The sequence below is a fragment of the Hyperolius riggenbachi genome, chromosome 12 (assembly GCF_040937935.1).
Source record: "Hyperolius riggenbachi isolate aHypRig1 chromosome 12, aHypRig1.pri, whole genome shotgun sequence".
Lineage (NCBI taxonomy): Eukaryota > Metazoa > Chordata > Amphibia > Anura > Hyperoliidae > Hyperolius > Hyperolius riggenbachi.
In genome coordinates, this window is record NC_090657.1 from 19976596 (window position 1) to 20004320 (window position 27725).

Here is a 27725-nt window from a genome sequence, read left to right on the forward strand (position 1 = left end):
AAACACAAGATAACATTAGGTAAAGTTCGGAAGCGGCCAGCTTTGCAGGCAGGGAAGCTTCTAAAGCCTGTGTTAACCCTTTGAATGCAGTTCTAGTAAAAAAAAAATATGCTGGTTGTATATAATATGCTGTAAATCTATTAGAGCAAAGTAGAAATGCTGGGTTTCATTCCGCTTTAAAGATTTAAGCTTCGCTAATGTGTATATTTTCCTAGAATAAGGCTTTAATTCAAAACCAATCTGCATATGTTATCTCACAATTTATCACATACAGGCACACCCTCTTCTGGCAGCACCCAAACTCTAACGGGAGGGGCGTGGTGTTCTGGGGTGGGCACGTTAGTGTAAGAGCAAGATGGGGACCAATGGTGTGAGGTCAAACTTGGAAGGAGAAGTGGAAAAAGGAGAATGAGCGAGCAGCTAACTCTACATGACATTGTTCACTTGAGGGAGCCAGTCTATAACCCATCATCAGCTAGACAGGGGGCGCCAGTAAAAGTACAATGTATTTAGATTTCATTTAATTCTGCTTTAATAACGGCTTTGGAATGGTCTTGAATAGAAAACATACAAATCCCACTTAGTCAAAATCCATTTATAGTAAAGGCATTTAAAACATGAATAACCATGAACACAAGACCCAATAGGTGGAAGAGGCATACAGATCATGAAAAGGCAACTAGACTGAATACTGAGACTTTGGAGACCTGAGAGCCCAGTTTCCTTCTAATGAAAATGCCACTAAAATCTTTAAAGCCCAACTAAACCTGGAGGTGCACCGGGCATAATCCAATAGCAATCAGATTGAACATAAAAAAAAAAATGGAGTGAAGCAAAAAGTGATGGTCAGGAAGCCCATTTAATGGGGGTAAATGTGATACCTAAAAATTACCTCATTTGTTTTACCCTCTTGATAAAGCTGGTGGGTGGGGCAGTTGTGTGCGACCATGTGACACCTAAAGAACACATGACACAATTTTCCTGTATCCCTGAATTACACTAGAAAAGGTGCCCTCTACGTGAAAACAACTAGCTGTTGGTGACTTGTAGCTCACGGATCTGAGCAAATTTTAATACCACAAACCTCTCCAAGTCTAATAAGGCACTAGTGGTCCTAATTCTGTATGGATGGGCATGGTTTCAGGCAACACCCATCATTCAATCGAATCAATGATTGTTTTGAAAAACATGCTTTGTGTCACGTTGGATTTAGTTGGGTTTTAAGTGGTGTTAGTCCCCATTCCAATGGATTCTCATGTGCAAAAACTGGAACAGACTGTACAGGAACCATAAAAAGTGCAATGGTCTGGTGGTCAGTGGGTCTTACAATGTGGCATTCTTTTTCATAGCTAAAAAGCAAAAAATAATGCTCAACACAGGCTCCTAACAGGCGTGGTTAAGCTTTAATTAAATAATATTACTTCAGAAACCTACTGCATCTTAGAAATCATTATTGCCTTCCTTTGCGGAAGTTGCCAAACTTTCCCAGAGTTAGAAGCTTATTAACAGTATTCGGGTTAGGTGGCAAATACCTTCTACAGTCTGGATCAGGCAAACTCCACACGGACCTCAGTCACAAGTTCTCTAAAGTACGATTTCAGAACTTCGTGGTGCCAAAGCAATCCTAGCACATAAAACTAGATCTGTGCCGAGACGGAGGGATCCCTTAGAAACATCTACTATACCTTTTGGAAAATATACAACAAAGTTTAAAATTGATGCTTCTCACAGATAGAAAGGGGGAGAGGAATCAGGTTTAAAATAGAAATTTGTGCTCATTTCCCACATTGCTAGTTAAAATGCATAAAAATAGATCATGTGGCAAGCAATCCAGCAATGTCCTCAACAGAAGAATCAACATTTTCAAAACGTATGTTCAACTCCTCTCCAAGCTGAGGCTTTTAACTCCACTACAACTGAGGCTTTTAAGTCCTCTGAAAAAGTGAGAGCAAAGCCACACACACACGACAGTCTGCCATGGCACTTGGTGGGCTTGACAGCGGCAGCGAGGACTTCGCTTAAGGATAAGGCTTCAGTTGGTGGAGAAACATTGGCAACTATCCAAAAAAACTGGAAGATCAACAGAAGTCCAAGAGCTAAAAACTGTCTCTCGCCTCCTGTCAAACCTCTAAAACGTAAAACAGGATTGATAAAAACAGGATAAAAACAGTTAAAAAGTTCAGCGATCACTGCAGCATGAGTTGCTTGAGGTTGTCGTGCAGAATTGTATCTTTCACGTCACGGAAAACCAGGCGGATATTTTCTGTGTTTATGGCAGTGGTGAAGTGGTGGTACAGCGGTTTTTGCTGCTGATCTCTGCGCTTGTTACGGAAGCAATCTACTAGGTACTTTTGTACGTCGGAGAGGCAGTGGGGATCCCCTTCAAATTCTGGAAAGTAGTCCTTTATGCTCACTATTTTTACTTTCTCTTCAAGCAAGTCTGTCTTGTTGAGGAACAAGATGATGGAGACGTTGCTGAACACACGGTTGTTGACTATAGTTTCAAAAATGTTTAGGGACTCCGTCAGTCGGTTGGTCTGCCGGTCTTCCATCAGCACCTGGTCGTACTCGCTGGAAGAAACCAAGAAGAGGATGGAGGTGACGCTATCGAAGCACTCGAACCAGCGCTTCCGCTCAGATCTCTGCCCACCCACGTCGACCATTTTGAAAGGCACATTTTTTATTTCGAAGTCATACTCGTGGATTCCCTTGGTGGGGCGACGGGCCAGCAATATGTCTTGCTGAGAGGGGAGGTAGTCCTGTGGGGAGAAAGCAGAGGGTCGTCTTAACAATATTGTGACAGTAGTATGATCAACCTGACCAAATCACTTTCTGGCAAATCACAGCTCAGCTTCTATAGATTTAGATAAGTCGGCTGATCAGCTAGTCTAGCAAATGGTCCATCATTGAATCCTGAACATGGAAGGCCAATAGGGTTTTGGCTTCTGGCAACACCTATCCCTGGCTACCTATGCTGCAGCCACCTACTACTGGCTACACCTATCCCTGGCTATCCATGCTGCGGCCACCTACTTCTGGCTACACCTATCCCTGGCTACCTATGCTGCGAGCACCTTCTACTGACTAAACCTACACCTGCCTACCTATGCTGCGGCCACCTACTACTGGCTACAACTATTCCTGGCTGCCTATGCTGCGGCCACCTACTACTGGCTACACCTATCCCTGGCTACCTATGCTGCGGCCACCTATTACTGATTATACCTATCCCTGGCAACCTATGCAGCGGCCACCTACTACTGGCTACACCTATCCCTGGCTACCTATGCTGCGGCCACCTACTACTGGCTACACCTATCCCTGGCTACCTATGCTGCGGCCACCTACTACTGGCTACACCTATCCCTGGTTACCTATGCTGCGGCCACCTACTACTGGCTACACCTATCCCTGGTTACCTATGCTGCGGCCACCTACTACTGGCTACACCCCATCACTGGCTATCCATGCTGCGGCCACCTACTTCTGGCTACACCTATCCCTGGCTACCTATGCCGGGCCACCTACCACTGGCTACACCCATCCCTGGCTACCTATGCTGCAGCCACCTACTACTGGCTACACCTATCCCTGGCTACCTATGCTGCGGCCACCTACTACTGGCTACAACTATCCCTGGCTACCTATGCTGCGGCCACCTACTACTGGCTACACCTATCCCTGGCTACCTATGCTGCGGCCACCTACTACTGGCTACAACTATCCCTGGCTACCTATGCTGCGGCCACCTACTACTGGCTACAACTATCCCTGGCTACCTATGCTGCAGCCACTTACTACTGGCTACATCTATCCCTGGCTACCTATGCTGCGGCCACCTACTACTGGCTACACCTATCTCTGGCTACCTATGCTGCAGCCACCTACTACTGGCTACACCTTTCCCTGGCTACCTATACTGCGGCCACCTACTACTGGCTACAACTATTCCTGGCTGCCTATGCTGCGGCCACCTACTACTGGCTACACCTATCCCTGGCTGCCTATGCTGCGGCCACCTACTACTGGCTAAACCCATCTCTAACCACACCAGGACTTTTGCAGGAGCAGGATGAGCGATTTTACAGTTTAACTTGGCGTCCAAATCTCCTGGCGGCTTAATCATATGTATGGCAAGGGAGTGGGGTACCCCACACTGGAGTTGGGTGGGGGACACATTTAATGTAAGGTGGTGGTGGGGGGTGGTGGGGGGGTGGGTGGAGACTGGTTCAAATTGTATTACACCGTGGTATTTTTTTTTTTTTTTTTAGACCGTTCTCATACCGTGGAATTTCATACCGTTGCAACCCTAGTTGACAGCTCAAATTACACTGACTCATTACTTGCAGATAAGGGAGATGTAAACAGGCTGTTCTCTATAGGCTCGTACACAAGTGCAACTATTCCGCTCAACTATCATGTAAACTTGGTCTGATAGAAGATAGTTGGCAGTGTGTATGTTGGCAAACAAAACGCCAAACTGATTATTAGCGGTTTTCCCGATCCAACAGGCAGATCAACCTGCCCGATTATTGTGTAGGTTAGCCGTGTTTACAAGTCATTTGAACGACAGTTTTTGAATGTGGCCATATTGGTGCAGGCAAAGTATTTACTTGTGTTAAGTCGTGCTACTGATCATGTTATGCGATTGGTTGTGCATTAAGTTGCACGTGTGTACGAGCTTTCTAAACAGTTTTCTCTGTATTCCTCATCTCTTCTTCAAGAGTTCAGATCCGCTTTAAATTTTATAGATACGCAATGTTAGTGTTATCAAGTTCAGAAAGACAGTATAAAGCCAAACGTACAATATCGATACACAATTTGCTAAAGACAATTTTAAAAAAAGTTTCTAGATCAGCATAACAAAGAACAAAAATTAGGAAAGCAAGTCCTTCGGGCCTAAAACGGAAGAAAATATAATGTATTAATGCTACATACTGTAGAATCAGACAAGATAACCTGATGCCACAGTCATTTTCAGGATGAGAACTCAACATACTATGTATATCTTTAAAGTAACTGTCAGGCATAAAATCAAAAATTTTTATCTGGTAAACAAGAAAAAGGATGCTAACCAGGCAATCCAAAAGTTAAAAATCACTTTTCTTCTCAATAAAACATCATTCCCCAATTTTCCTGGCTCTTATTTGGTACATTCGCTGCACAAAGGAAGTTGCAGGGCATGCTGGGATTTATTATTTTCTACCCTCTCAGCCATAACTAATGGAGCCTGATTGGCTGAAGCCTCTTTCCCTCCCAGTTTTCCCTCCCAGTTTCCCCTTGATACAAGTCTAAAAATGTGTCTTGATACAAAAATAAAATATTAATCTTGTTTACTTTAGGGGAAAAGTCTACAGAACCACAGGGAGCTTCCACAGACAGACCATTTTTATTGTACAATAATCACTGCTGAAGCCTCATTACAACTCCGGGAGCTCTGTAGCCCACAAAGACCAGATTCTAACTAATCAGACAGAGAACCCGATTGGTTACTGTAAGCAACAGGAAAGTACCTCAGGCACTTAAAAAGTGGCACAATTAATGTGGGCTTTGGCAAACTGTATGAACACATGAAGAGGTTAGTAAACCTGTTCAGCCAAGTAGACTGCAGCCCTTCCCGATTGGCCACTTCAGTTATCCGTCACAGTTATGAGTCAAAACAGAGTCTGTGCATGAGCAGGAAGATTAGAATGTGAGAGTGTTCTGTATGGGAGCTATGGTGACAGTACACAGCTGGACATTTGGCTTTGTTGACGGTTATACACAATATAGTTTAGCTGCAACTTTGCTTGGGAAGATTTTTTTTTTTTTAAATAAAGTTGAGTCACAAGGAAAAAAAAAGTCAGTACTCCACTATACCACTTCCACTAAAGAGGTTTCAGTATAGGGGTTTATTACAAGTAATTGCGTAGCGTTCCATTTTGAAGTACAGCTTTATTTTCAACTATTAAAATAAAAACCCTCACAGAGAAACTGTACACTGCAAAGACAACAGGTGTTACCTGCCTGATGCTTATACTGACTGTGCTGTTCACACACATGACTGACAGGAAGTAGTAACTGGGAGCTTGTGCACAGGAGCAGCCCATGGTGGAGATAAAGTCAGCACCCCAAGTCTCTGGCATTTCCCTATCCATACCATCACTTACTGTAAAGAGACCTACACGTTTTTTGGCTGGTTATGCTAATTTCCCTTCTGAATCGCCGGCTGTGAATTGAGAATATGAGCCCCATGTGGTCCATCAAATGGCAGAGGGAATAATTCACAGTGGTGTTCAGTTGGTCTCAGCCAGAACCAGCCAGTCTATGCTTTATTCTATCCACCAACACCACACGTGTAGAACACAATCCACACATACCTCTCTGATAAGAGTCACTTGGGGAAGACTTGACATCAAGACCCCCTTTACAGAGCGTGTCCTAGTGGCTGCAGCTCTGGCGCTTTGAGTCCGCCAGGAGAAATGCCTGATATAAATGTTCTGTATTTGTTTACAAAACAAATGCCCCTACCTCGGTGAGGCGTGACTTTAAACCTATACACACACATTTCTGCTAGAAAAATAAGAAAGGAAAAACTATACATTGGCTATCATTCATAAAAGTGTTATGTGGTATAACACCAGAGGCGCCAAGTAGAGTAAAATTAGTTAAAATTGTTAAAAAGGGGGAAGTGGGTGGACTCACCTCCCTTCTGAAAAAATGGCCAGACAACGGGCAGGTTACTTCAAGTTTAAAGTAACATTATGAGCTCCAAAAGTGCAATGCGTTTCACGGGTAACAGTCCCGCTTCTTCAGGCAAACAATTTTTGGAGGGAGCTGGGGAAGGGAAACAAAAGAGAAAAGGGGAATGCCAGAGGAACGCTAGATACAAGCACCCGAAGATGCACCAAAACTACAAAAATGTCATGAAAGACTTACAAACAGCGGTAAGGCTATGCATAAATCATAAATTGCATAATAACTTACATAATTACAGCAGAATCCATAACACATAAATAAAATGACTGTGCAATTGTAACAGGTACATGGGGTGCATCATAAAAACAAACGGCAATAATATAGTCAGTGGGTTTTTATGATGCACCCCATGTACCTGTTACAATTGCACAGTCATTTTATTTATGTGTTATGGATTCTGCTGTAATTATGCAAGTTATTATGCAATTTATGATTTATGCATAGCCTTACCGCTGTTTGTAAGTCTTTCATGACATTTTTGTAGTTTTGGTGCATCTTCGGGTGCTTGTATCTAGCGTTCCTCTGGCATTCCCCTTTTCTCTTTTGTTTCCCTTCCCCAGCTCCCTCCAAAAATTGTTTGCCTGAAGAAGCGGGACTGTTACCCATGAAACGCGTTGCACTTTTGGAGCTCATAATAAATGTTACTTTAAACTTGAAGTAACCTGCCCGTTGTCTGGCCATTTTTTCAGAAAGGAGGTGAGTCCACCCACTTCCCCCTTTTTAACAATTTTAACTAATTTTACTCTACTTGGCGCCTCTGTTATACCACATAACTGTTCAGTCCACCCTTGGTGGAGGGGTGTATCCCCATTTCCTTCTATCTACAGAGAGCGACTTCTTAACCCTGAGCGAGGTCAGGTTACAATTCTCCCCGCCTGCTTATCCAGTGGTTGCCATGGAGGCGACCCGTCCTCGTGAGTATAACCATTGTGTGTGTTTGCATCAGACATCACCTTTATTAACATACTACACCATATTGGGCTCTCGGTTCTCCCCCTTTCTTTCAAGCATTCATAAAAGTGTGTTCGGTAAAAAAAAAAATCCAGGCGGGAAAATACTGCATCCGGTATTTTAGACTTCTGTGTGCTCATTCATCGTTCAGGAACAGCCTTATCAGTCCGCCGACAGTGCGTACACACGCACTACTGTCCGCTGAAAGTCCGCCCAGCGGAGGGTCCGATGGACCAGTCTGCTTCCGTAGTGCGTGTGTACACAACTTTAGTGACGTGTTAAGGTAATCACCGCACAAGGCGGTAATTTATTACTCTGCTCGGGAATGTCAGCTTTTCATGCGGTAACAGCTTTTATGAATGGACATTTTGCTAAGTGCTCGGTAAAGTCAGCTGTTTTCAGCATTACCGCATGTGGGAATGCTTTATGAATGATGGCCATAGTGTGAAAAGAGAGATTTGGCAAGAACATTTATAAAACACAGCCGCACTTTATGGAGGACTTTGTACAGGGCTGACCATACACATGCCTCTTTATGGGAAAGGTGGGCTCCTTCTGGGCCTGGAAACTCCACAACAGCAACATATTTACACTCCGTTCCACCAGTTGGTGAGATGGTTTGATGGCGAGCATGCTGAAGCATGGCCGAACTGCACCTGCACAGTAAGCTGGAGAGGCTTGTGCTACTGCGCAGTTTTGCTCACTCTGCCCAGATCTACCAGAGGGTCCCGGCAAGTGGCGGTAGGGGCCATTAGGACACAGGAAGCCTCTGCAGGATCCAGTCTTCCCTCAACCTTGGTAAGTATCTTTATTTGTGGGGATTTCACTTTGGGATTACTTTAAATGATAACTGAACTGAGAGGGATATGGAGGCTGCCAGATTGGTTTCCTTTTAAACAATACACATTGCCTGGCTGCCCTGCTGATTCTCTGCCACTAATACTTTTAGCCATAGACCCTGAACAAGCATGCAGATCAGACGTTTTCAATTGAAGACTGTCTGGATTAACCCCATGCTTGTTTCAGGTGTGTGATCCAGATATTACTGCAGTCAAAGAGGACTGCCAGGCAACTGGCCTTGGTTAAAAGAGGAAATAACTATGGCAGCCCCATATCCCTCTCAGTAAAGCCCCATCTACACCATACAAGTTTTTTGTCCAATTCGATTCAATCTGAAATGTCCGATCAGGATTCGATTCAATGTGCCATTGTTTTGCAATGGCAAATTGAATTCCGATCGGACATGTCTGATTGAATCAAATCGAATCAAACAAAAAAAATTGTATGGTGTAGATGGGGCTTTAGGGTGTCCTTTAAGACCAGATCTGCTCACAATAAGCTGTTCAGAACCAAATATTTTAAATTTATATTACTTTAAAAAGGCCAAAAAAATTTACATTAATCAACATTAAGATGGTCTATATGCACATTATGTATGCAACTTGAAAATGGACCAGTCAAATCCCACTGTGGTTTTATTCGATTGGTCCATTTTCAAGCTGCGCACATTTGCATAATCCAGCACAAATTCATAATTACTTACATGAATTTGCATAATCACACCAAACACTGTTGCAGTCAGTATTTGCCTTATGCTGGGAATACACCATACAATTTTCTGTTAGATTTTCTGTTAAGGTGGCCATACACTGGTCGATTTGCCATCAGATCGACCAAAAGATAGAACCCTCTCTGATCGAATCTGATCCGAGAGGGATCGTATGGCTGCCTTTACTGCAAACAGATTGTGAATAGATTTCAGCATGAAACCGATCACAATCTGAAGCTGCCGCCCCTGCATACATTACCTGATCCAGCCGCGCGAGTCCCCTGGTCTCCCCTGTCCTCTTCTCCGCGCTGGGCTCAGAGTCCAGCTGGCTTCACTGTACTTCCTGTCCAGGGGAAGTTTAAACAGTAGAGGGCGCTCTACTGCTTAAACTTCCTGCCGGGACAGGAAATTCAGTGAAGCCAGCCGGACTCTGAGCCCAGTGCGGAGAAGACAGCGGAGAGAGCGGGGACTCGCGCCGGCCGGATCAGGTAATGTATTGCCGCTGTATTGCGTCGGTCGTTGGGCATTCGAATCCCGCCATCGACGCACCCCCGACCCGCCAGCGATCGAGCACAATCTTCCGCACAAACGGGAACGATTGATTTCGCTCTGTTAGCGTTTGCGCAACGATTTCACAGCAGATTCGATCAGTGATCGAATCTGCTGTATATCGGTGGGAAAATAGGTGTATGGGCCCCTTTGAAATGCATAATTCGATTATTTTCTATAGAGAATGGCCATTATCTCTGGTCTTGTCTTCTGTTTATCTTCTGCTGAGTAGAACAATGCCTAATTGTCGGCAGATAGATGGTAAGAGATAAATTTCCAACATGTTGAACTTTATCTGGCAGGTAAATCTAACAGAAAATTATACGGTGTATTCCCAGCATTAGCTTTAAAGTGACTAAAGCAATAGAAATGGATTAGGAGGTTGATGCACAAGGCTGTGGCAATATTGCTGAGCGCAAACCGTGTACAGCCAAATGACCATTACCACCAACAGCAGTGTACTGCAAGTTAAGGGGCCCATACACTCAGCCGATTTTCTGGACGACCGATTGATCCCGATCGATCGATTGAAAATCGTTTGGCCAATCGACCGATCGATGGCCGATTTCGATGGATTTCCATCGAACTGGCAGGGTGGAAAATTTAAGTCGATCTGATGAGATTGCTTATCAGTTTGCATTGGCCTTAATGTAAATCTGATGGCAAAAAAATGCCATCAGATCGAATTTCAATAGATTTCAAACTGAAATCTATTGGAATTCTATCCTGGTAAAAAATGTTCTAAAAACGCATCAGATAGATCATCAGATGCATTTCTTATCTATCTGCTGCCAATCTGACGAGTGTATGGGCACCTTTATGCTATCAGCACAACACATGGTGTTTGAATAATGCGAGCATTGCTATGGTAACCGTGTTACTAACGTGCAATGTAGAACTGCTTTGGTCACCATTTAAGTAATTTCCCTCAACTTCCTGTTCCCAGGACCGCTAAAGCTTTCAAACGAACCCTGGTGACAGGAATCCAAGGACCACAATAAAAACCAGTTCTAACTCCACATCTAAAAGAGAAAAAATAATGTTATCAGGAAAGGAAGTAAGAAAAGCTAATTAGGACGAAGAAAGCAGTAAAAATTCAAAGGAGGTTTTAATGAGTTTCCATATCCTACAGAGCTATAAAAGGTAAAAAAAAAAATAATAAAAAAAAAATGATTTGTGCATTGAGGGGGGAAAAAGCACTGTAAAAGGGCATGAAGCATAGAGCATTACTCTATAGACGCTGACTGGTCATTCACTTGTGATGTCACTATGTCGCATTCCGTATGTCACAGCTGAGGAGTAGGAATAGCCCGTGAGATAAAAATATTTCCAACTTGCATGCATATTTTATGTAGAATGTAAGTAATGTTGATATGTGATAGGTGGTGGCTGGATGGTGTAATGGTTAAGGGCTCGGCCTCTGACACAGGAGACCAGAATTTGAATCTCGGCTCTGCCTGTTCAGTAAGCCTGCACCTATTCAGTAGGAGACCTTGGGCAAGTCTCCCTAACACTGCTACTGCCTATAGAGCACCTAGTGGCTGCAGCTCTGGCGCTTTGAGTCCGCCAGGAGAAAAGCGCAATATAAATGTTCTGTGTTTGTTTGATATGGACCAATCCAAATCAGTGACCTAGTGCAATGCCATACACCAGTACAAAATAGTCCGCACATTCTACTATGAACCTGATTTATTCCAATAATTTCATATAAATGAACATCAGACAATTCTTGAATTCAACACCGATGAAGGGGTGCTGACCACAAAAAGATGGTCTATGTAAGTGTGTATGGAAATCTTGGAGTGTGTGAACTACTTTCTACTGGTATATTGCATCAGACATTGTTGTGATTACCTAGGTGTATGTACCTTTACAGCAATGGCAGCAGCGAAATGGCGCAATTCCAAGCTGTAGGCGATTTGCATGGAAGGTACAGTTAGCATTGCATTGACCATTTCAACTGAGAAGGCAATCAACATATTGTCATTTTACAGTAAGTGGTTTATTAACCACTTGCCGACCGCACGCTTATACCGCGCGTCGGCAAAGTGGCAGCTGCAGGACCAGCGACGCAGTTCTGCGTCGCCAGCTGCAGGCTGATCAGGAAGCAGCCGCTCACGCGAGCGGCTGCTTCCTGTCAATTCACGGCGGGGGGCTCCGTGAATAGCCTGCGGGCCGCCGATGGCGGCTCGCAGGCTAAATGTAAACACAAGCAGAAATAATCCGCTTTGTTTACATTGTACGGCGCTGCTGCGCAGCAGCGCCGTAAGGCAGATCGGCGATCCCCTGCCAATCAGCGGCCGGGGATCGCCGCCATGTGACAGGGGACGTCCTGTCACTGGCTGCACAGGACGGATAGCGTCCTGTGCAGCCCGGATCACCGGGGGGAAAGGTAGGAGAGGGAGGGGGAGAATGTCGCCGCGGAGGGGGGCTTTGAGGTGCCCCCCCCCGCAACATGCCTGCAGGCAGGAGCGATCAGACCCCGCCCCCTGCACATCATCCCCATAGGGGGGAAAAAAGGGGGGCCATCTGATCGCTCTGCGTGCACCCTGATCTGTGCTGGGGGCTGCAGAGCCCACCCAGCACAGATCACAACAAACAGCGCTGGTCCTTAAGGGGGGGTAAAGGGTGGGTCCTCAAGTAGTAAAGCATGTGGAATGCTTGATTGTTGTGCCTTGGCTTCCACCACCGCAGTATAAAAAAAAAAAAAATAGGATCTGACAGGGCTGTGGAGTCTGAGGTTTTATAAACTGAGGAGTTGCAGTCGGACTATTTTTGTACAAAATCCACAGCCCTGGTAAGTATTAGACTAAGGAGTCGGAGCCATTTTGGCGGGGGGGGGGGGGGGGGTGGAAGAGAGAGAGAGAGAGAGAGAGAGAGAGAGAGAGAGAATGAATTTATTAACACGTCATTTGATATTAGTCGGTAGACAAACTTTCCATTTTCCCCATATCATTTCATGATAGTTATAATCTTTACCATATGTTGACGCAATCAAGCCCTTCATTCGTTGAGTGTGTCCAACTTCACTGAACCGCTCTGAAATGGAGGGGGCCAAGGGCAACTTCTAGTCCCTACCAATTAAGACTCTCGCTGCATTTATCATATGGCAGCTCAGGGAGTTTCTATATTTCTAAAGGTGCGTACACACATGCTATATAGTTCCCCGATCCTTTCAAACGACGATCATTTGAAAAAAAACAGCCAACGACCATGAAGTGTAACGACGGACGAGCTAGATCGTTCAAAACGAATGATCTAGCTTGGCGGATTTTTCCCAACGACGATCGTTTGCAAAATTAGTACAATCGTTCGTACGTAAAGCAGTACGATCGTTCGTACTAGGCTTGACATGCGCATTTCACTATTTCTCCATGAAACTTTTCATTTTTATGCGCAGACGTAATAGTTACTTTTACTTGATGTAACGTTCGTTCTAACGATCTGATCGTTACATTTTAAAACTAACTTTACTTAGGTCGTTCTTTCATCAATTAAAAGTTCGTTTGTCGTTCTCAACCAACGATCGTTGTCGCATGTGCGAACGTAGCATTAAACCCCCATTCATTATGATGTAATAAGAAGAGGGCAGGGCTAAGCTCCTAGTCTATCTCATATATACATAATCCGACAGGAGAAAAGAGCTATATAAATGTTCGGATTATTACAATGCGTTGATGGATTTAAGACACTAAAGACCACACATACTTGTGACGGGCGAGCCGTGAGACCAGAAAACGCAATCGGCTTCCTGCATTGATTGTCGTTGCCAGATCGGAATCTTCTGTCTAGGGGGTAGCAGTCTGTCAGCCTGGGTTCCTCTGTTGGGAAATCTAGCTTCATATCCTCTTTTCATGAAGCCTTGTGCCTGTGACTTGTTAATTAGCATAAATGGAACCTTAGCAGAAATCACTTGCTGCCGCCTCAATTACGTGCCTAAGACTGGAGCACTTTTACTAAGGTAAGAGGCGATCCCCCTCTTTATACATACAGGTTCTTACTGCACCATTAACTACACAGAGGACTATCCTCGACATAGACATATCAGTCCCACTCCCCTCACAAAGCGGGCCATATCCCTAATAATGATCCTCTGCCTACTTTAGACAGCCCTCTACCCATAGCCCGTGGTTTCACAGGGCCACATATTGAACCTAGTAACCTAGCCTAGAGTATTAGAGAGAGTGTGAGTGGTTAGATCTAGGGGGACTTAGGATCTCGTATCAGATACATTAATATATCAATGTTTTCTTAGGATGTTATACTACTATATATGAGAATATGTATGTGTCTGAGCGCCCCGTCTTTTCTTTAAAGGCAACGTACACGACCTGATGAAGCGGTTGCTACAGCAAAACGCATTGTCTTTTTAAGTATCCAATAAACGCTTTGTCTTATACTAAACTGAGGGTGTACTGTTCAAGGTAGGACCAACAAACGTATTATTCAGTTTATTACAGATTTTCATCTTGCCATACATGCTCCGGGGCGCCTCCTACCTCCTTACTGTCTATGTACTTCACCGACGAGGGGTCACCACCTTGGCAGGTGGTCATTTTCTAAGGAGTTGCAAACATCTTCACATTAACACAAGGCCGAGTGGGGGCGATACTTCCCCATATGCTGTTGGGAGTGGTTGCTTAGTTGCAAGCCAGCTTTGCGAGTATATTACTTTATCTTGACGCATATATCAGGTTTGCCGACGATAATACATCAGATCGGGTTCCCGGTGTCGTAACATCCTTTTCTGCCCAAAACCTCTATCCAGATCTACCGAATGACCAGTGGTCATATCTGCCATTGAAAGGACTAACAGGTTGAAGACTGAAAGGAGAACATAAAGATGAATTTACTAGAGAATCTAGGACTACAACAAGCCCGACATTTTCTCACCATTCAAGTGATGCAACTTCAGGCAGGTCATACCATCCAAAATTGACACCAGAGAGCCATCAATTAAGGAACGGGTCATCCCAGATCGGAGCCCTGTCTTTGCAATATTGAAAAATTCAGTTTTTTTAAGAGTTTCTTCAATGCAGACAGAGATGCAGGCTACATACATAGATGAGAAACATTTCCCCAGGAGGACTTAAGGTAATGGTGGAATCTCCTTTTCCTGACGAGCCCATCTTTTCCGCAGATTGGTATGGATACTTGTGCTTCATCATCCCTCGAACAGAACTCCATCACAGCCAAACGTAAAACTATTGTGTCTGATCTGCAACCACAGATCAGAGAGAAAAAAAACTCAATTAGCTGAGTATGGCAACACAGATCAGTACAAATCCTTCTTGTACATACTCCTTAACAAACCAAGCAGATTTGAGGTGGGTATTACAGAAGGGAAGCAGAGTAAGATCAATCGAGATAGGAATTTGTATATGAACAACCAGGAACGCAACTTTAAACCTAAACACAGGCCAGTCAGAGTTGGAGATGCCACCCACAGACACTGAGTAGGGGGTCATAAAATCAGCCAATACCACCCCCTCAAGGAAAGAAGCTAGGCCAAACAAACAGAGTTCCGAACAGAATCAGCCCCCTAAATCCCAGTTCAACACTAACAAAACATGCTAAACCAGGATATGAAGCAAGGAAGAAAATCCCTCAGAAGTCAAATCAAAGTCCAAAACCACCCCCTCCTCAGAGGTCGGAAAGTAACACCCAGAGACCCAGTCCTAAGGGTCAAAACCCAAGAACAAAAGCCGGAATGCACCTACTACACCACCTGCTCTGATTTCTTCCACTACCCTGTCTACTACAAAAAATATTTCATCTAAACAGGGAGAGATAAAGGACAGAGCCCCGACGGAAGAAGATTTGGAGAACTCCAGCACACCCTTGGCCGCTGAATCCGGCTCCAGGGAGTTGCTCGACCAGGTATCCTATGTCCTCCATCCATAATGATCTACTGGACATAAGTATCCATGATTCCATGCCGGAAGTACAAACTCACAGAATACAAGTGAACTAAAGGAAGGAGAGTTGGGGCAGAAAGGTGCGCTCCCTCCAAGCAAAAGACAACAAGGTAAATAGTACCAGTATACCGAGATTGCCGAGAAGGCAACAGGGAAATAGACAAAAAAATATTACGGGTTTCTTTGGATCTACCCAAGAGCCCATAAGAAGCTCAGAGTCATTCTACAGGCGGTACGTCGTCTTTTTAAATTACCCACAGTGATGGGCAAAAAGCCGCCCCTACGACCCAGGATCCACAAAGCTGTTGACCATCTAGTCACCCTTGAGGCCTCAGAAAAGACCAGCCCCAAGCCCAGGAAGAGAGGCAGAAGAGGCTGCAAAAAGGGCAAAAAAAAAAAAAATCAATACTTTGGAAAAGGTGCAGTGAGACAGGAGCCAGTGTGGAAAAAATCTAGGTGGCAAGGAAAACCAGAACACAAAATTCCAGCAACATTATCCTGGTAAAATACACCCCACAGTTCCAATGTGTAAAACTACACTGCAAACACGCTAATCTGATTTAATGCAATTTTGTGCCTGTGACAGGAACATGAAATCCCGAGAATATTGAGACATTGGAAATGAGAAGCTAAATGGGAGGAAAAAAAATACAAAAACTTTACGCTCTAGCCCTTTTCCACATTAGCAAAAAATATATATTTTTCTAGAATTAGGCTTTAATGCAGAACTAATCTGCATATTTTAACTCCCCACTTATCACATACAGGCACGCCTTCTGACACAGCACCCGAACTCTAATGGGAGGGGCGTGGTCTGGGGAGGGCATGCTAGGAGTGTAAGAGCAAGATGGAGACCAGCTAACTCTACATGACAGTTCACCTGAGGGAGCCAGTCTATTACCCATCAGCTAGACAGGGGGCGCCAGTAAAAGTACAATGTATTTGCATTTCATGTAATTCTGCTTTAATAACGACTTTGGAATGGTCTTGAATAGAAAACATACAAATGCCACTTAGACAAAAATCCATTTATAGTAAAGGCATTTAAAACATGAATAACCATGTACACAAGACCCAAAAGGTGCAAAAGGCATACAGATCATAAAAAGGCAACTAGACTGAATACTGAGACTTGGGAGACCCGAGAAAGCCGTTTCCCTATAATGAAATTGCCACTAAAATCGTTAAAAGCCCAACTAAAACTGAAGGTGCACCAGGTAGCTGGGTGTTAAGTGGTGTTATTAGATTCCATTGGAATAGGGACTATGCAAAAACTAGAACAGGCTGTACAGGAACCATAAAAAGTGCACTGGTTGGGTGGTCAGTGGGTCGTACAATGTGACTTTTTTTTCATAGCTAAAAGGCAAAGAATAATGCTCAACACCGGCTCCTAACAGGCGTGGTTAAGTTTTAATTAAATAGGATTACTTCAGAAATATACTGCATCCTAAAATTCATTATTGCCTTCCTTACAGCCAGTTTGCGGGAGTTGCCCAAGTTCCCCAGAGTTAGAAGCTTATTAACAGTATTTGGGTTGGGTGGTAAAATACCTTCTACAGTCTGGATCAGGGAAACTCCACACGGACCTCAGTCACAAGTTCTCTAAAGTACTATTTCAGAACTTCGTGGTGCCAAAGCAATCCTAGCATATAAAACTAGATCTGTGCCGAGACGGAGGGATCCCTTAGAAACATCTACTATACCTTTTGGAAAATATACAACAAAGTTTAAAATTGATGATTCTCACAGATAGAAAGGGGGAGAGTAATTAGGTTTAAAATATAAATTTGTGCTCATTTCCCACATTGCTAATTAAAATGGATAATGTGGCAAGCAATCCAGCAATGTTCTCAACAGAAGAACCAACATTTTCAAAACGTATGTTCCACCGATCTCCAAACTGAACTGCAACTGAGGCTTTTAAGTCCTCTGAAAAAGTGAGAGCAAAGCCACACACACATACACACGCGACAGTCTGCCATGGCACTTGGTGGGCTTGACAGCGGCAGCGAGGACTTCGCTTAAGGATAAGGCTTCAGTTGGTGGAGAAACATTGGCAACTATCCAAAAAAACTGGAAGACCAACAGAAGTCCAAGAGCAAAAAGCTATCTTTCGCCTCCTGTCAAACCTCAAAAAACATAAAACAGGATTGATAAAAACAGTTAAAAAGTTCAGCGATCACTGCAGCATGAGTTGCTTGAGGTTGTCGTGCAGAATTGTATCTTTCACGTCACGGAAAACCAGGCGGATATTTTCTGTGTTTATGGCAGTGGTGAAGTGGTGCTACAGCGGTTTTTGCTGCTGATCTCTGCGCTTGTTACGGAAGCAATCTACTAGGTACTTTTGTACGTCGGAGAGGCAGTGGGGATCCCCTTTGAATTCTGGAAAGTAGTCCTTTATGCTCACTATTTTTACTTTCTCTTCAAGCAAGTCTATCTTGTTGAGGAACAAGATGGAGACGTTGCTGAACACACGGTTGTTGACTATGGTATCAAAAATGTTTAGGGACTCAGTCAGGCGGTTTGTCTGCCGGTCTTTCATAAGCACCTGGTCGTACTCGCTGGAAGAAACCAAGAAGAGGATGGAGGTGACGCTATCGAAGCACTCGAACCAGCGCTTCCACTCAGATCTCTGCCCACCCACATCAACCATTTTTAAAGGTACATTTTTTTTAATTTCAAAGTCATACTCGTGGATTCCCTTGGTGGGGCGACAGGCCAGCAATATGTCTTGCTGAGAGGGGAGGTAGTCCTGTGGGGAGAGAGCAGAGGGTCTTAGTATTCTGACAGTACTATGAGCAACCTGACCTGCCTGATCAAATCATTTTCTGGCAAATCACATTGCAGCTTCTATAAATATATATAGAAGTCGGCTGCTCAGCTGGTCTAGCAAACTGTCAATTATTGAATCCTCAACATGGAAGGCCAATAGGGTTCTCCTGTTGTCCACATACTGCTACAAGTCTATTTTATGTATAAAGCGCCAACATATTATGCAGCGCTGGACAAATATATACAATGTCACAAAAATGACAGATATAAGGTAATACAACAAAGGATAAAGAAACTGTACAAGATACATGATCATGCGATTATGGGCTGGTTAGGTAGGCCCAGTATTACAAATACAGGCTGTCATAGGACAGGAGCACATGATCCTGTAGATTACACTAGGGAAGGGAGAGGGTACAAGATACATGATTATGTGATATGGGCTGGTTAGGTAGGCCCAGTATTACAAGTACAGGCTGTCATAGGAAAGGAGCACACGATCCTGTAGATTACACTAGGGAATGGAGGACCCTGCCAGAGGCTTACAGTCTAAAGATAGGAAACACTAGGTGGGGCTGTGGAATAAATATTCAGTAAAGTATTACTGTGTGGTAGGGGGTGGTTAGGCCATCTTAAAGAGGTGGGGTTTTAAGGGCTTGCTTTAATGTGTTGAAGGAGGGAGCAAGTCTAATGGGTGGTGGAAGGGCATTCCAGAGGGTGGGGGGCGGCTCTTGAAAAATCCTGCAGACGCGCATGGGAGTGGGAAATGTGTATGCAAAAGGTCATTGGTGGATTGGAGGGGACGACCTGGTGTATACCTGTGAACAAGATGTAGGTAGGGCAGGTTTTGTGCACAGATTTATACTCCACACATAGAATCTTGAAACTTAAGCTGAAACCAATAGGGAGCCAGTGCAGGGATTCACAGAGGGGAGATGTGGATGCAGAGCGGTGCGAAGAATGGATGAGTCTTGCAGCCACATTCATAACTGATTGAAGGGGACAATGCGTTTCGAGGGGAGGCCAGAAAGGAAGGAGTTACAGTAATCAAGGCGGGAGATGACTAGGGCATGGATGAGCAGCTTGGACGTGTCCAGGGTTAAGAAGGGGCGAATCTTGCAAATATTACAGAGGTGGAAATTGCAGGCTCTGGTAACGTTTTGGATGTGGGGAATAAAGGAGAAGTCAGAGTCCAGGGTGACAGCCAGACAGCGGGCCTGGGAGGTAGAAGGGTGAATGGTCTCAAGTCTGTTTTTATCTGCCTGTTGTGCTGTCTGAGCATGCGTTGTGTTCTGCATTACTTCTACTTTAGATTTTGTCAGTCCTTCAAAGCATCGTTCAGTCTGTTTGGTGCCAAAGCTGTGTTGCATTTTAAAAAAAGGCTGAAAGTTTTAAATTCTCTGAATAGGACAATTTATTTTGAAGATGTTAATTGTAGCATCACATCATCCAGCAGATGGCGCACACCATACACAGAATGAAGCTGCTGGAAAACTACTTGTTGTGTTTAAACACTGCTGCAAATTTCCTTTTTCCATAGATTCTCTTTTAAAAGGAACCCAAGAGGGATATGGACGTTTCCTTTTAAACAATACCAGTTGCCTGGCAGTTTTGCTGATCTCTTTGGCTGCAGTAGTGGCTGAATCACCCACCTGAAACAAGCATGCAGCTAATCCAGTCTGACTTCAGTCAGAGCACCTGATCTGCATGCTTGTTCAGGGGCTGTAGCTACAAGTATTATGCTGGGAATACACGGCTCGAGTGTCGCACTCAATTCCGCATCCGATCATGCTGGGGATTTTTATCTTTTGCTCGTTTTTATCTTTTCCCATTGTTCCCTATGCTAAATCGAGCGCGGAATCGATCGGGCGGGAGATCGGACATGTTGGAAATTACCAAATCGAGCCGTGTATTCCCAGCATTAGAGACACAGGATCAGCAGGAGAGTCAGGCAACTGGTATTCTTTGAAAAGGAAAAATCCATCTCCTCAGTTTAGGTTCCCTTTAAAACTGAACTCAGAACTTTCTCTGCTCTAAAAGATAAACAGGCTAACTTTGAAAGAAAAACACTTCCTTGTTACAGCTTACAGAGATGCTGCAGTGTAATTTCCTGGTTTGCTGGAAGCACAGAAAGCGTTAAACTCTTGATTACATATTAGCTCAGAATTTAGCAGAGTTGGCAGAGAGCTGAGAGCTCAAATTACACTAATCCATTACTTGCGGATAAGGGAGATTTAAACAGGCTGTTCTCTATATGCTCGAACACGAGTGCAACTATTCTGCCCAACTATCGACTAAATTTGGTCTGATGGACGATAGTTGGCCGTGTGTATGTTGGCAAATAAGACATCCAATTAATAACTGGAGGTTTGCCCAACCCAACAAGCAGATCAACCTGCCTGACTATAGTGCAGGTTGGCCACCTGTGTAAAAGGCATTTGACCAACACTTGATTTTGGACAATGTGGACATACTGGTGCACGCACAGTATTTAAATGAACTGGCAGTTAAGTTGATCAGCACATGTGTACATACTTGTGTTAAAGAAAACCTGTAACGAAAAATCCTCCCCTGGTGGGGTACTGCTTTTGGGTGGAAGCCTCCAGATCCTATTGAGGCTACCTCCGTCGTCTTCGGTCCCACAGTGACGGCGATAAAACTCCCCGAACAGCGGGCATGTAAATATTTACCTTCCCGGTACCCGCGCAGGTGCAGTATCAGCTCTCTGCTCGGAGATAGGCTGAAATAGCCCATAGCTGGCGGCCCGCTCTACTCCGCAGGTGCAAGTCTCCTGCGCAGTAGAGCGGACCCGACAGAGATCGGCTATTTTCGCCTATCTCCATGCGGAGAGCCGCAACAGCGCCCCCGCTGGAGCCAGGGAAGGTAAATAAATCGGCGCTCATTAGGCTTGTCGAGGGAGGACTCCGGGAGAGCCAGCGCTGGACTGCCTGCAGCTACAGGGGAGGAGGCATCATTGGGACCCTGAGGCTTCCTCTTCCCGAGGCGAGTAACCCCCCCCCAGGGGGAACCTTTTTTTTTTGTTACAGGTTCTCTTTAAGTTGTACCACTGATCATGTTGTGCAGTTGGTCGTAAAGGCCTGAGTGAGTCTAATTTTTCAGACCTGCACCCAACCCGCTTTCTGGTGAATCTGGTACCTGCACCCGCAGTGCAACTGACTCGCACCCAGATTAGCCAAAGAAGAGGTACCCCAACCCGCATTTCAGGCAACTAGCAGGTACCCGACCCGATGCAGCCCTCTAGTTGATCGTGCATTAAGCTGCACGTGTGTACAAGCTTTATAAAACACACACAGGGTGGATTTCTCTGTAGTCCTCATTTCCTCTGCAAGCGTTAATGTCTGCTTTAAATTTTTTAGATACATAACTTCAGTAGTATCAAGTTCAGAAAGCAGTATAAAGCCAAGTGTACAATATCAATACACAATTTGATGGAAACAATAAGTGTTACAGCATGCAACAGACAGAGGAGCATTTGGCGTTTGCCAATAGAACAGGCCGCACGGTTCCATGGTCCGTTCCGCTGAGCGAAAGAAAAAATGCAGGACGTAATTTTCCGGACTGTTTTGCTCAGCGGAACGGAACCGGAAGGTTTTGCAGCTACATAGTAACAAATAGAAAAAAACTGACAGTTTACAGCACACTGGCTTGTAAAAACTGACAGTTTTTCCTGATCCCGATGGCCGGAACCTTACGGCCTGCTCAGCAGAAAAACGCTAATGTGAACTGGACCTAAATGAACCCCCCCCCAAATGTCCACAAACTGCTAACTCACTGCACCCCCACTCCATCCCATGCCCCTCATTCCCCCTGCTTTGACAATGCCTGTATTAAAGCTTGGTCATGCCAATAAAGCCATTTTTGATTTGATTTGTTCCAGATCAGCATAAAACAAAAATTAGGAACAACTCCTTCGGGTCTAAAAATGAATATATAATATACGTATGTTACATACTGTAGAATCATACGAGATAACCTGTAACCGCAAACAGTATGTTGAGTTCTCATCCGGAAAACACTATGTAGATCTTTAATGCAAAACCCAGCATGCAAACGAAGATGATCTCCAATTCTCCCCAGTAACAATCCTCCATACAGGAATCCATTTTTGAGTGTATTTGTACTTCGTGTTGGTTGTGATGAACAAATTTAGATAGTCAGCGGCTTTATTAAAACGGTTTTACATGAATTCACAAAACCAGACCTGAGGTTCATAAACACAGGCGCAAGCATAATGGGAAGAAAATTGGGGACGTTACCCATGGCAACCAATCAGCTCTTAAAGTGGACACAAATTAAAAATACAAAATTTCAGAAATAAAATCTACCGTAATAATAATAAATAGCAGCCTTTTTTCAGCTGCGTGATGACAAATATAAAATATTTTACATATCTGGGAATAAACCCCTCCCTTCCTTTCATATTGCTGGGACAGAATCCGGCAGACTGGTGGAGGAGATAAACAAAACACAGGCTGCTACTGATGAGGTCACAGGGGAGGTGATCTCAGCTTGTGTGAGATTTCATATAGACAACGCCCCTGTAAGGGAGGGTAGCTGATGACAAACACACCCATGATCTAAAACCTCCTACTAAGCTCAGAAGTTATGGCTGCCACCTGTATAACCCTAGTTATGAAAGGAGAAGGGTGAAAAGCATGCACTGAAATGCTCATAGGCTTGATGGAGTGTTCATCTTTGTATGTGTCAGAGTGGTGCACTAAACGTTTTTAATTAAAAAAAGGTTTGGTTTGGGTCCACTTTATTAATCAGCTCTTAATTATGAATGCCCATCTCTGGGCAAAGCGTTCTTGTGCGCCTATCTAGGAGAATGTGCATTGCTTACTGTTTAATAGGAGGTAAGTGCATATAACCAGACACTTTTTTCCTACAGTGGGGGAAGAGCAAGGGCCCGTTATTTGATGTCCATAAATTCCTGGCCTCAGGACCACCAAGGGAAGGGATTGAGAAGGGATCTCATCAATGTGGACGCAGACAGAAATCTACATTCATCTTCTAATGCATTGGCAGTGTCATGGGCTCCAGGTCAGCACAATGCACACCTGGTGATGTAGTCCTTATGGAAATAAATCTGAGCAGGCGCTCTTCTCCCGAAGGACTACAATCTGCTGGCATGCACTATGGAGGTTGGAGAGGCATGACGCTGCCAGCACTATGGAAATCATGCCACCAGCAGCCCCTGCCCTCACTCACCTCCCTGAGCTCCAGCGCTGCAATTTTACATCCATCCTCCGGGTGGCGCAGAAACTCTGTGGTAAGATAGATGATGGAGATCTCACCAGAGGGATTCAGAGCCTTGGAGGACAAGAAGGAGAAAGTCTACCAACAGATGGATCCCCTGGGAGGTGAGTAAAAACTCCCGCTACAATCTCCTGGTATGCACTATGGGGAGGTTTGAGACACGTTATCTCTCCTTGTAGAAGTTGGCTGCTGGCATAAAGATAGGGGTATAGGGGTCTAGTGGTCTCCCCAACACTGCTACTGCCTATAGAGCGCGTCCTAGTGGCTGAAGCTCTGGCACTTTGAGTCCGCCAGGAGAAAAGCGCAATATAAAGGTTCTGTTTAGTGTGCCCACCCACACTCCAATAGGTGCTTGGATTCCATCAAAGGACAACTAATGAGGGATATGGAGTCTGACATAACTTCCTTTTAAACAATACCAGTTGCCTGGCAGCCCTGCTAATCTATTTGGCTGCAGTAGAATCCCACCAGAAACAAGCATGCAGCTAATCTTGTCAGATCTGACAATGTCAGAAACACCTGATCTGCTGAATGCTTTTCAGGGTCTATGGCTAAAAATATTAGAGGCATGTAAGGGGAGCTGTGCTGATGCCCACTGCTCCCCCATTCTCCTCTGCCCCCTCCTTTAATCTAAAGACCCCCTGTGACGCTCACACGGTTCCCGAGAAAACCGTGTGCGTGCCATTTATGTCACAAACGCAAGTTTCATTGCAAGCAACCAAAATGGCAATTTTTAGATCAACTTTTTTATTCTCTTCTCCCTGGCTCTCTGATAGCTTCTAATTACAGGACCTTTCGCCTAAGTGTGAAAAGCTGTGACCTGAAAGGACATAGTCCCCCTGCTGTGTGACGATGCCATCAATCTAGTTTCTGCTTGACAGAAATCGTAAAGCCTGAAGCTACTGGGAGAATGGGGTCTGCATTTGACACCTTCACCCAGAGCAGCAAAAGGGACAGATCTTATCAACTTTCCCTGGAAGTAGCTGACCTACTGGACCCAGGAATCCCCAATATCCATATTTTCTTCAGTTTTTTTCATAATTTATGGCATATGCCCATCAAATCTGCACAGGTTGTGGGATTCCACAGGACGCGGGTTCTGAGAGGGTTCCTGACCAATCGGACTCCCAGAACAAGTAAGACCGGTTTAAAGTAACCCTCTAATACCCCAAGGGGTCTGACCCCTCAAGTTTGATATGGTTATCGATAAATTCTGATACACCTAAAAAGGTTATTAGATTTAACATGACCTGTACGATTTTGGAGATACAACACCTATCCTGATTTAGATATATTTTCGGTCTCTATGAGAAGAGGCTGGCTCATGTCAGGTGTGTGATCCCCACCCTAACTCCTCCTTGCTCATGTGAGGGGTATAACTTAACTGGGGCCAGGTTGTCCAACGTCCTCCATCTAAAATCTTTGTCGAACAACATCACGGAGAGTGGTAGCAGTGCAATTACCCGATCTCCAGCGTGAAATCGATATTTTTAGTTTACAGAGTGTACACACAATCGGGATTGTACATGCATCTGCACCTCCAACCAATCTAACCATTTACTACACAGCGAATCTGCCTCCAGAAGTCTCTAGTGCATGAGACCCACCGCGGCAGCCTATTCCAGGTCGCCGGGATTACTGCACCTGTGCTGGCTAGGCTGCACGCGTCTTACTGCATGCGAGCACAACCGGGAGTGCTGTGCACACGACGTAAATCATGACGTCTTGTGCATGAGCAGTCATCCCAGAAGAAGCAGTCGCGGTGGGGGGTCCTTTATGTAAGGAAGGAGGCAGAGGAGGACGGGTGAGCAGTGGGCATCAGCACAGCTTCCCTTACATGCCTGCTCTGCCCGTTTCTCCTCTGGTATCCTTTAAGAAAAAATAAATATGGCAGCCTCCATACCCCTCTCGATACAGTTGTCCTTTAAAGAGACTCTGTAACATTAAAAAGATCCCCTGGGGGGTACTCACCTCGAGTGGGGGAAGCCTCCGGATCCTAATGAGGCTTCCCACGCCGTCCTCTGTCCCACGGGGGTCTCGCCACAGCCCTCCGAACAGCCGGCGACTGTGCCGACTGTCAGTTCAATATTTACCTTTGCAGGCTCCAGCGGGGGCCCTGTGGCGGCTTTCCGTTCCGAACTACACGGAAATACCCGATCTCATTCGGGTCCGCTCTACTGCGCAGGACACTTGCGCCTGCGCAGTAGAGCGGACCCGACGGCGATCGGTTATTTCCGTGTAGTTCGGAGCCGACAGCCGTCAGAGCGCCTGCGCAGGAGCCAGGAAGGTAAATATTGACGTCACCGCTGCACGGACTCCACGGAGGGCTGCAGCGAGACCCCTGACGGATGGAGGACGGCGTGGGAAGCCTCATTAGGATCCGGAGGCTTCCCCCACCCGAGGTGAGTACCCCCAGGGGATCTTTTCATGTTACAGTTCCTCTTTGAGTACACACGGTGTTTGTGATGCAGCCTGGTGATCGATGTATTCAGCACATTTTAATATCTGTTTCATATTTTAGGCCGTCTGTGGCTACTACAATGTGATGTGTTGCTGTTACTGTAAACATGAAAACAGGAAGTGTTAGATGCAGCTGCTGACATAGGACAATGTTCGAGCCAACTCACCAATCACCACCAGGGGATGGCTACATAAGACCTGCTGGGTATGGCACGGTACAGTGTGCAGTGCTCAGCCGACACAGCTGGGTAAGCTGGCAGCAGCATCCAGCTGTCTATACCAGACATGGGTGGAGCCTGGTCACTTGTGCATCTGCTGAGAGTTAACTTTCCTTCCCAGGCAGAAGCAGGGCGGCAGCACCCAGCAAGCCTCACCCGCCCTTCCCAGCAGGAGGGGGAAACAAGAAGGGAAGAGAAACTCATCTACTGAGAGATCTGCAGGAACATCTCTGATCAAGGTTCATGAAGCAACAGCTCGCAGCAGCCAGACTTCCTGCAATCTCATCAGTAGAGCTGATCTGTGGATGCTGTGGATTCCACTCTGCAATGCATTACCGATGATCCCCTGAAATGCAGCACCCACAGACAATACAGCGCACTCACCAGTTGTCCAAGCTTGTCCAAATTATCCAGGAAGTATTTAACCGATTCCCCCTGGAAGAGAAAGAAAAGAAAAATCAGGTCATGTCTGCCTATCAGAGAAACCGAAAAACAAACATCTGCCAACCTACCCTGACCAATGCCAGGGCTGTATATGACCTTCCCACAACGCCAACCTACCCTGACCAATGCCAGGGCTGTATATGACCTTCCCACAATGCCAACCTACCCTGACCAATGCCAGGGCTGTCTATGACCTTCCCACAATGCCAACATACCAGGACAAATGCCAGGTCTGCATATAATCCTCCCACAATGCCAACCTAACCGGAAAAATGCCAGGGCTGTATATGATCTTCCCACAATGCTCTACACAGCAATTATGAGGAGCTCATCAGGCTTTGCAGTACAGGTTAGGTGTTTAGAGAAGGGTCTAGATCACAAAACACTAGACACAATCACAAAAACCATGCACAGGAGTAGCGATAGTCATGTCTAGCAGAACCCATGGAGAAGCATGTGGTCTGTTTGATCAGCTGATTAGATTTGCAAAGCTCTAATATGCTGTGAGCACATCCTGCTTCAGCACATGATCATAACTAGCAAGTAGATTTGCACATTTATCACCTGACCACGTGCTTCTCCATGAGTTCTAGATATAACCATTATACTGGAGGGTGAAAGGGGTGCGCAAACATACAAGGTGTTCCGCATCCGAGGAGGAGAAAAATAAAAATCCACTTACCTGGGGCTTCCTCCAGCCCCTGGCAGCCATCCTGTGCCCTCGCCGCAGCTCCGCTCCCTGCTGGTGGCCCTCCGGTACCAGAGGCCTGCTTGCATTCCAGCGCAAGTCATGCGTAGTCGCGTTGACATCCGGACTGTACTGCGCAGGCGCAGTAGCTCTGCGCA

The 27725-nt window shown here is 45.2% G+C and overlaps 1 protein-coding gene across 2 annotated transcripts in view; it reads right to left on the bottom strand.

Moving 5' to 3' along the window:
• Positions 1 to 508: 508 nt before the first annotated feature.
• The window catches only part of GNA13 (G protein subunit alpha 13), a 106940-nt gene continuing 79723 nt past the window's right edge, over positions 509 to 27725 (bottom strand). Inside the window, exons 3-4 of one of the 2 annotated variants that reach the window (XM_068264029.1) lie at positions 26820 to 26870; positions 509 to 2759 (exon numbers count right to left, since the gene is read on the bottom strand). In XM_068264029.1, the coding sequence (XP_068120130.1) occupies positions 2187 to 2759; positions 26820 to 26870 (624 nt within the window). In that variant the 3' untranslated portion in view covers positions 509 to 2186. Of the gene's footprint in view, positions 2760 to 17863; positions 18458 to 26819; positions 26871 to 27725 lie in introns of those variants that run through there. The other variant, XM_068264030.1, reaches the window with a different exon arrangement.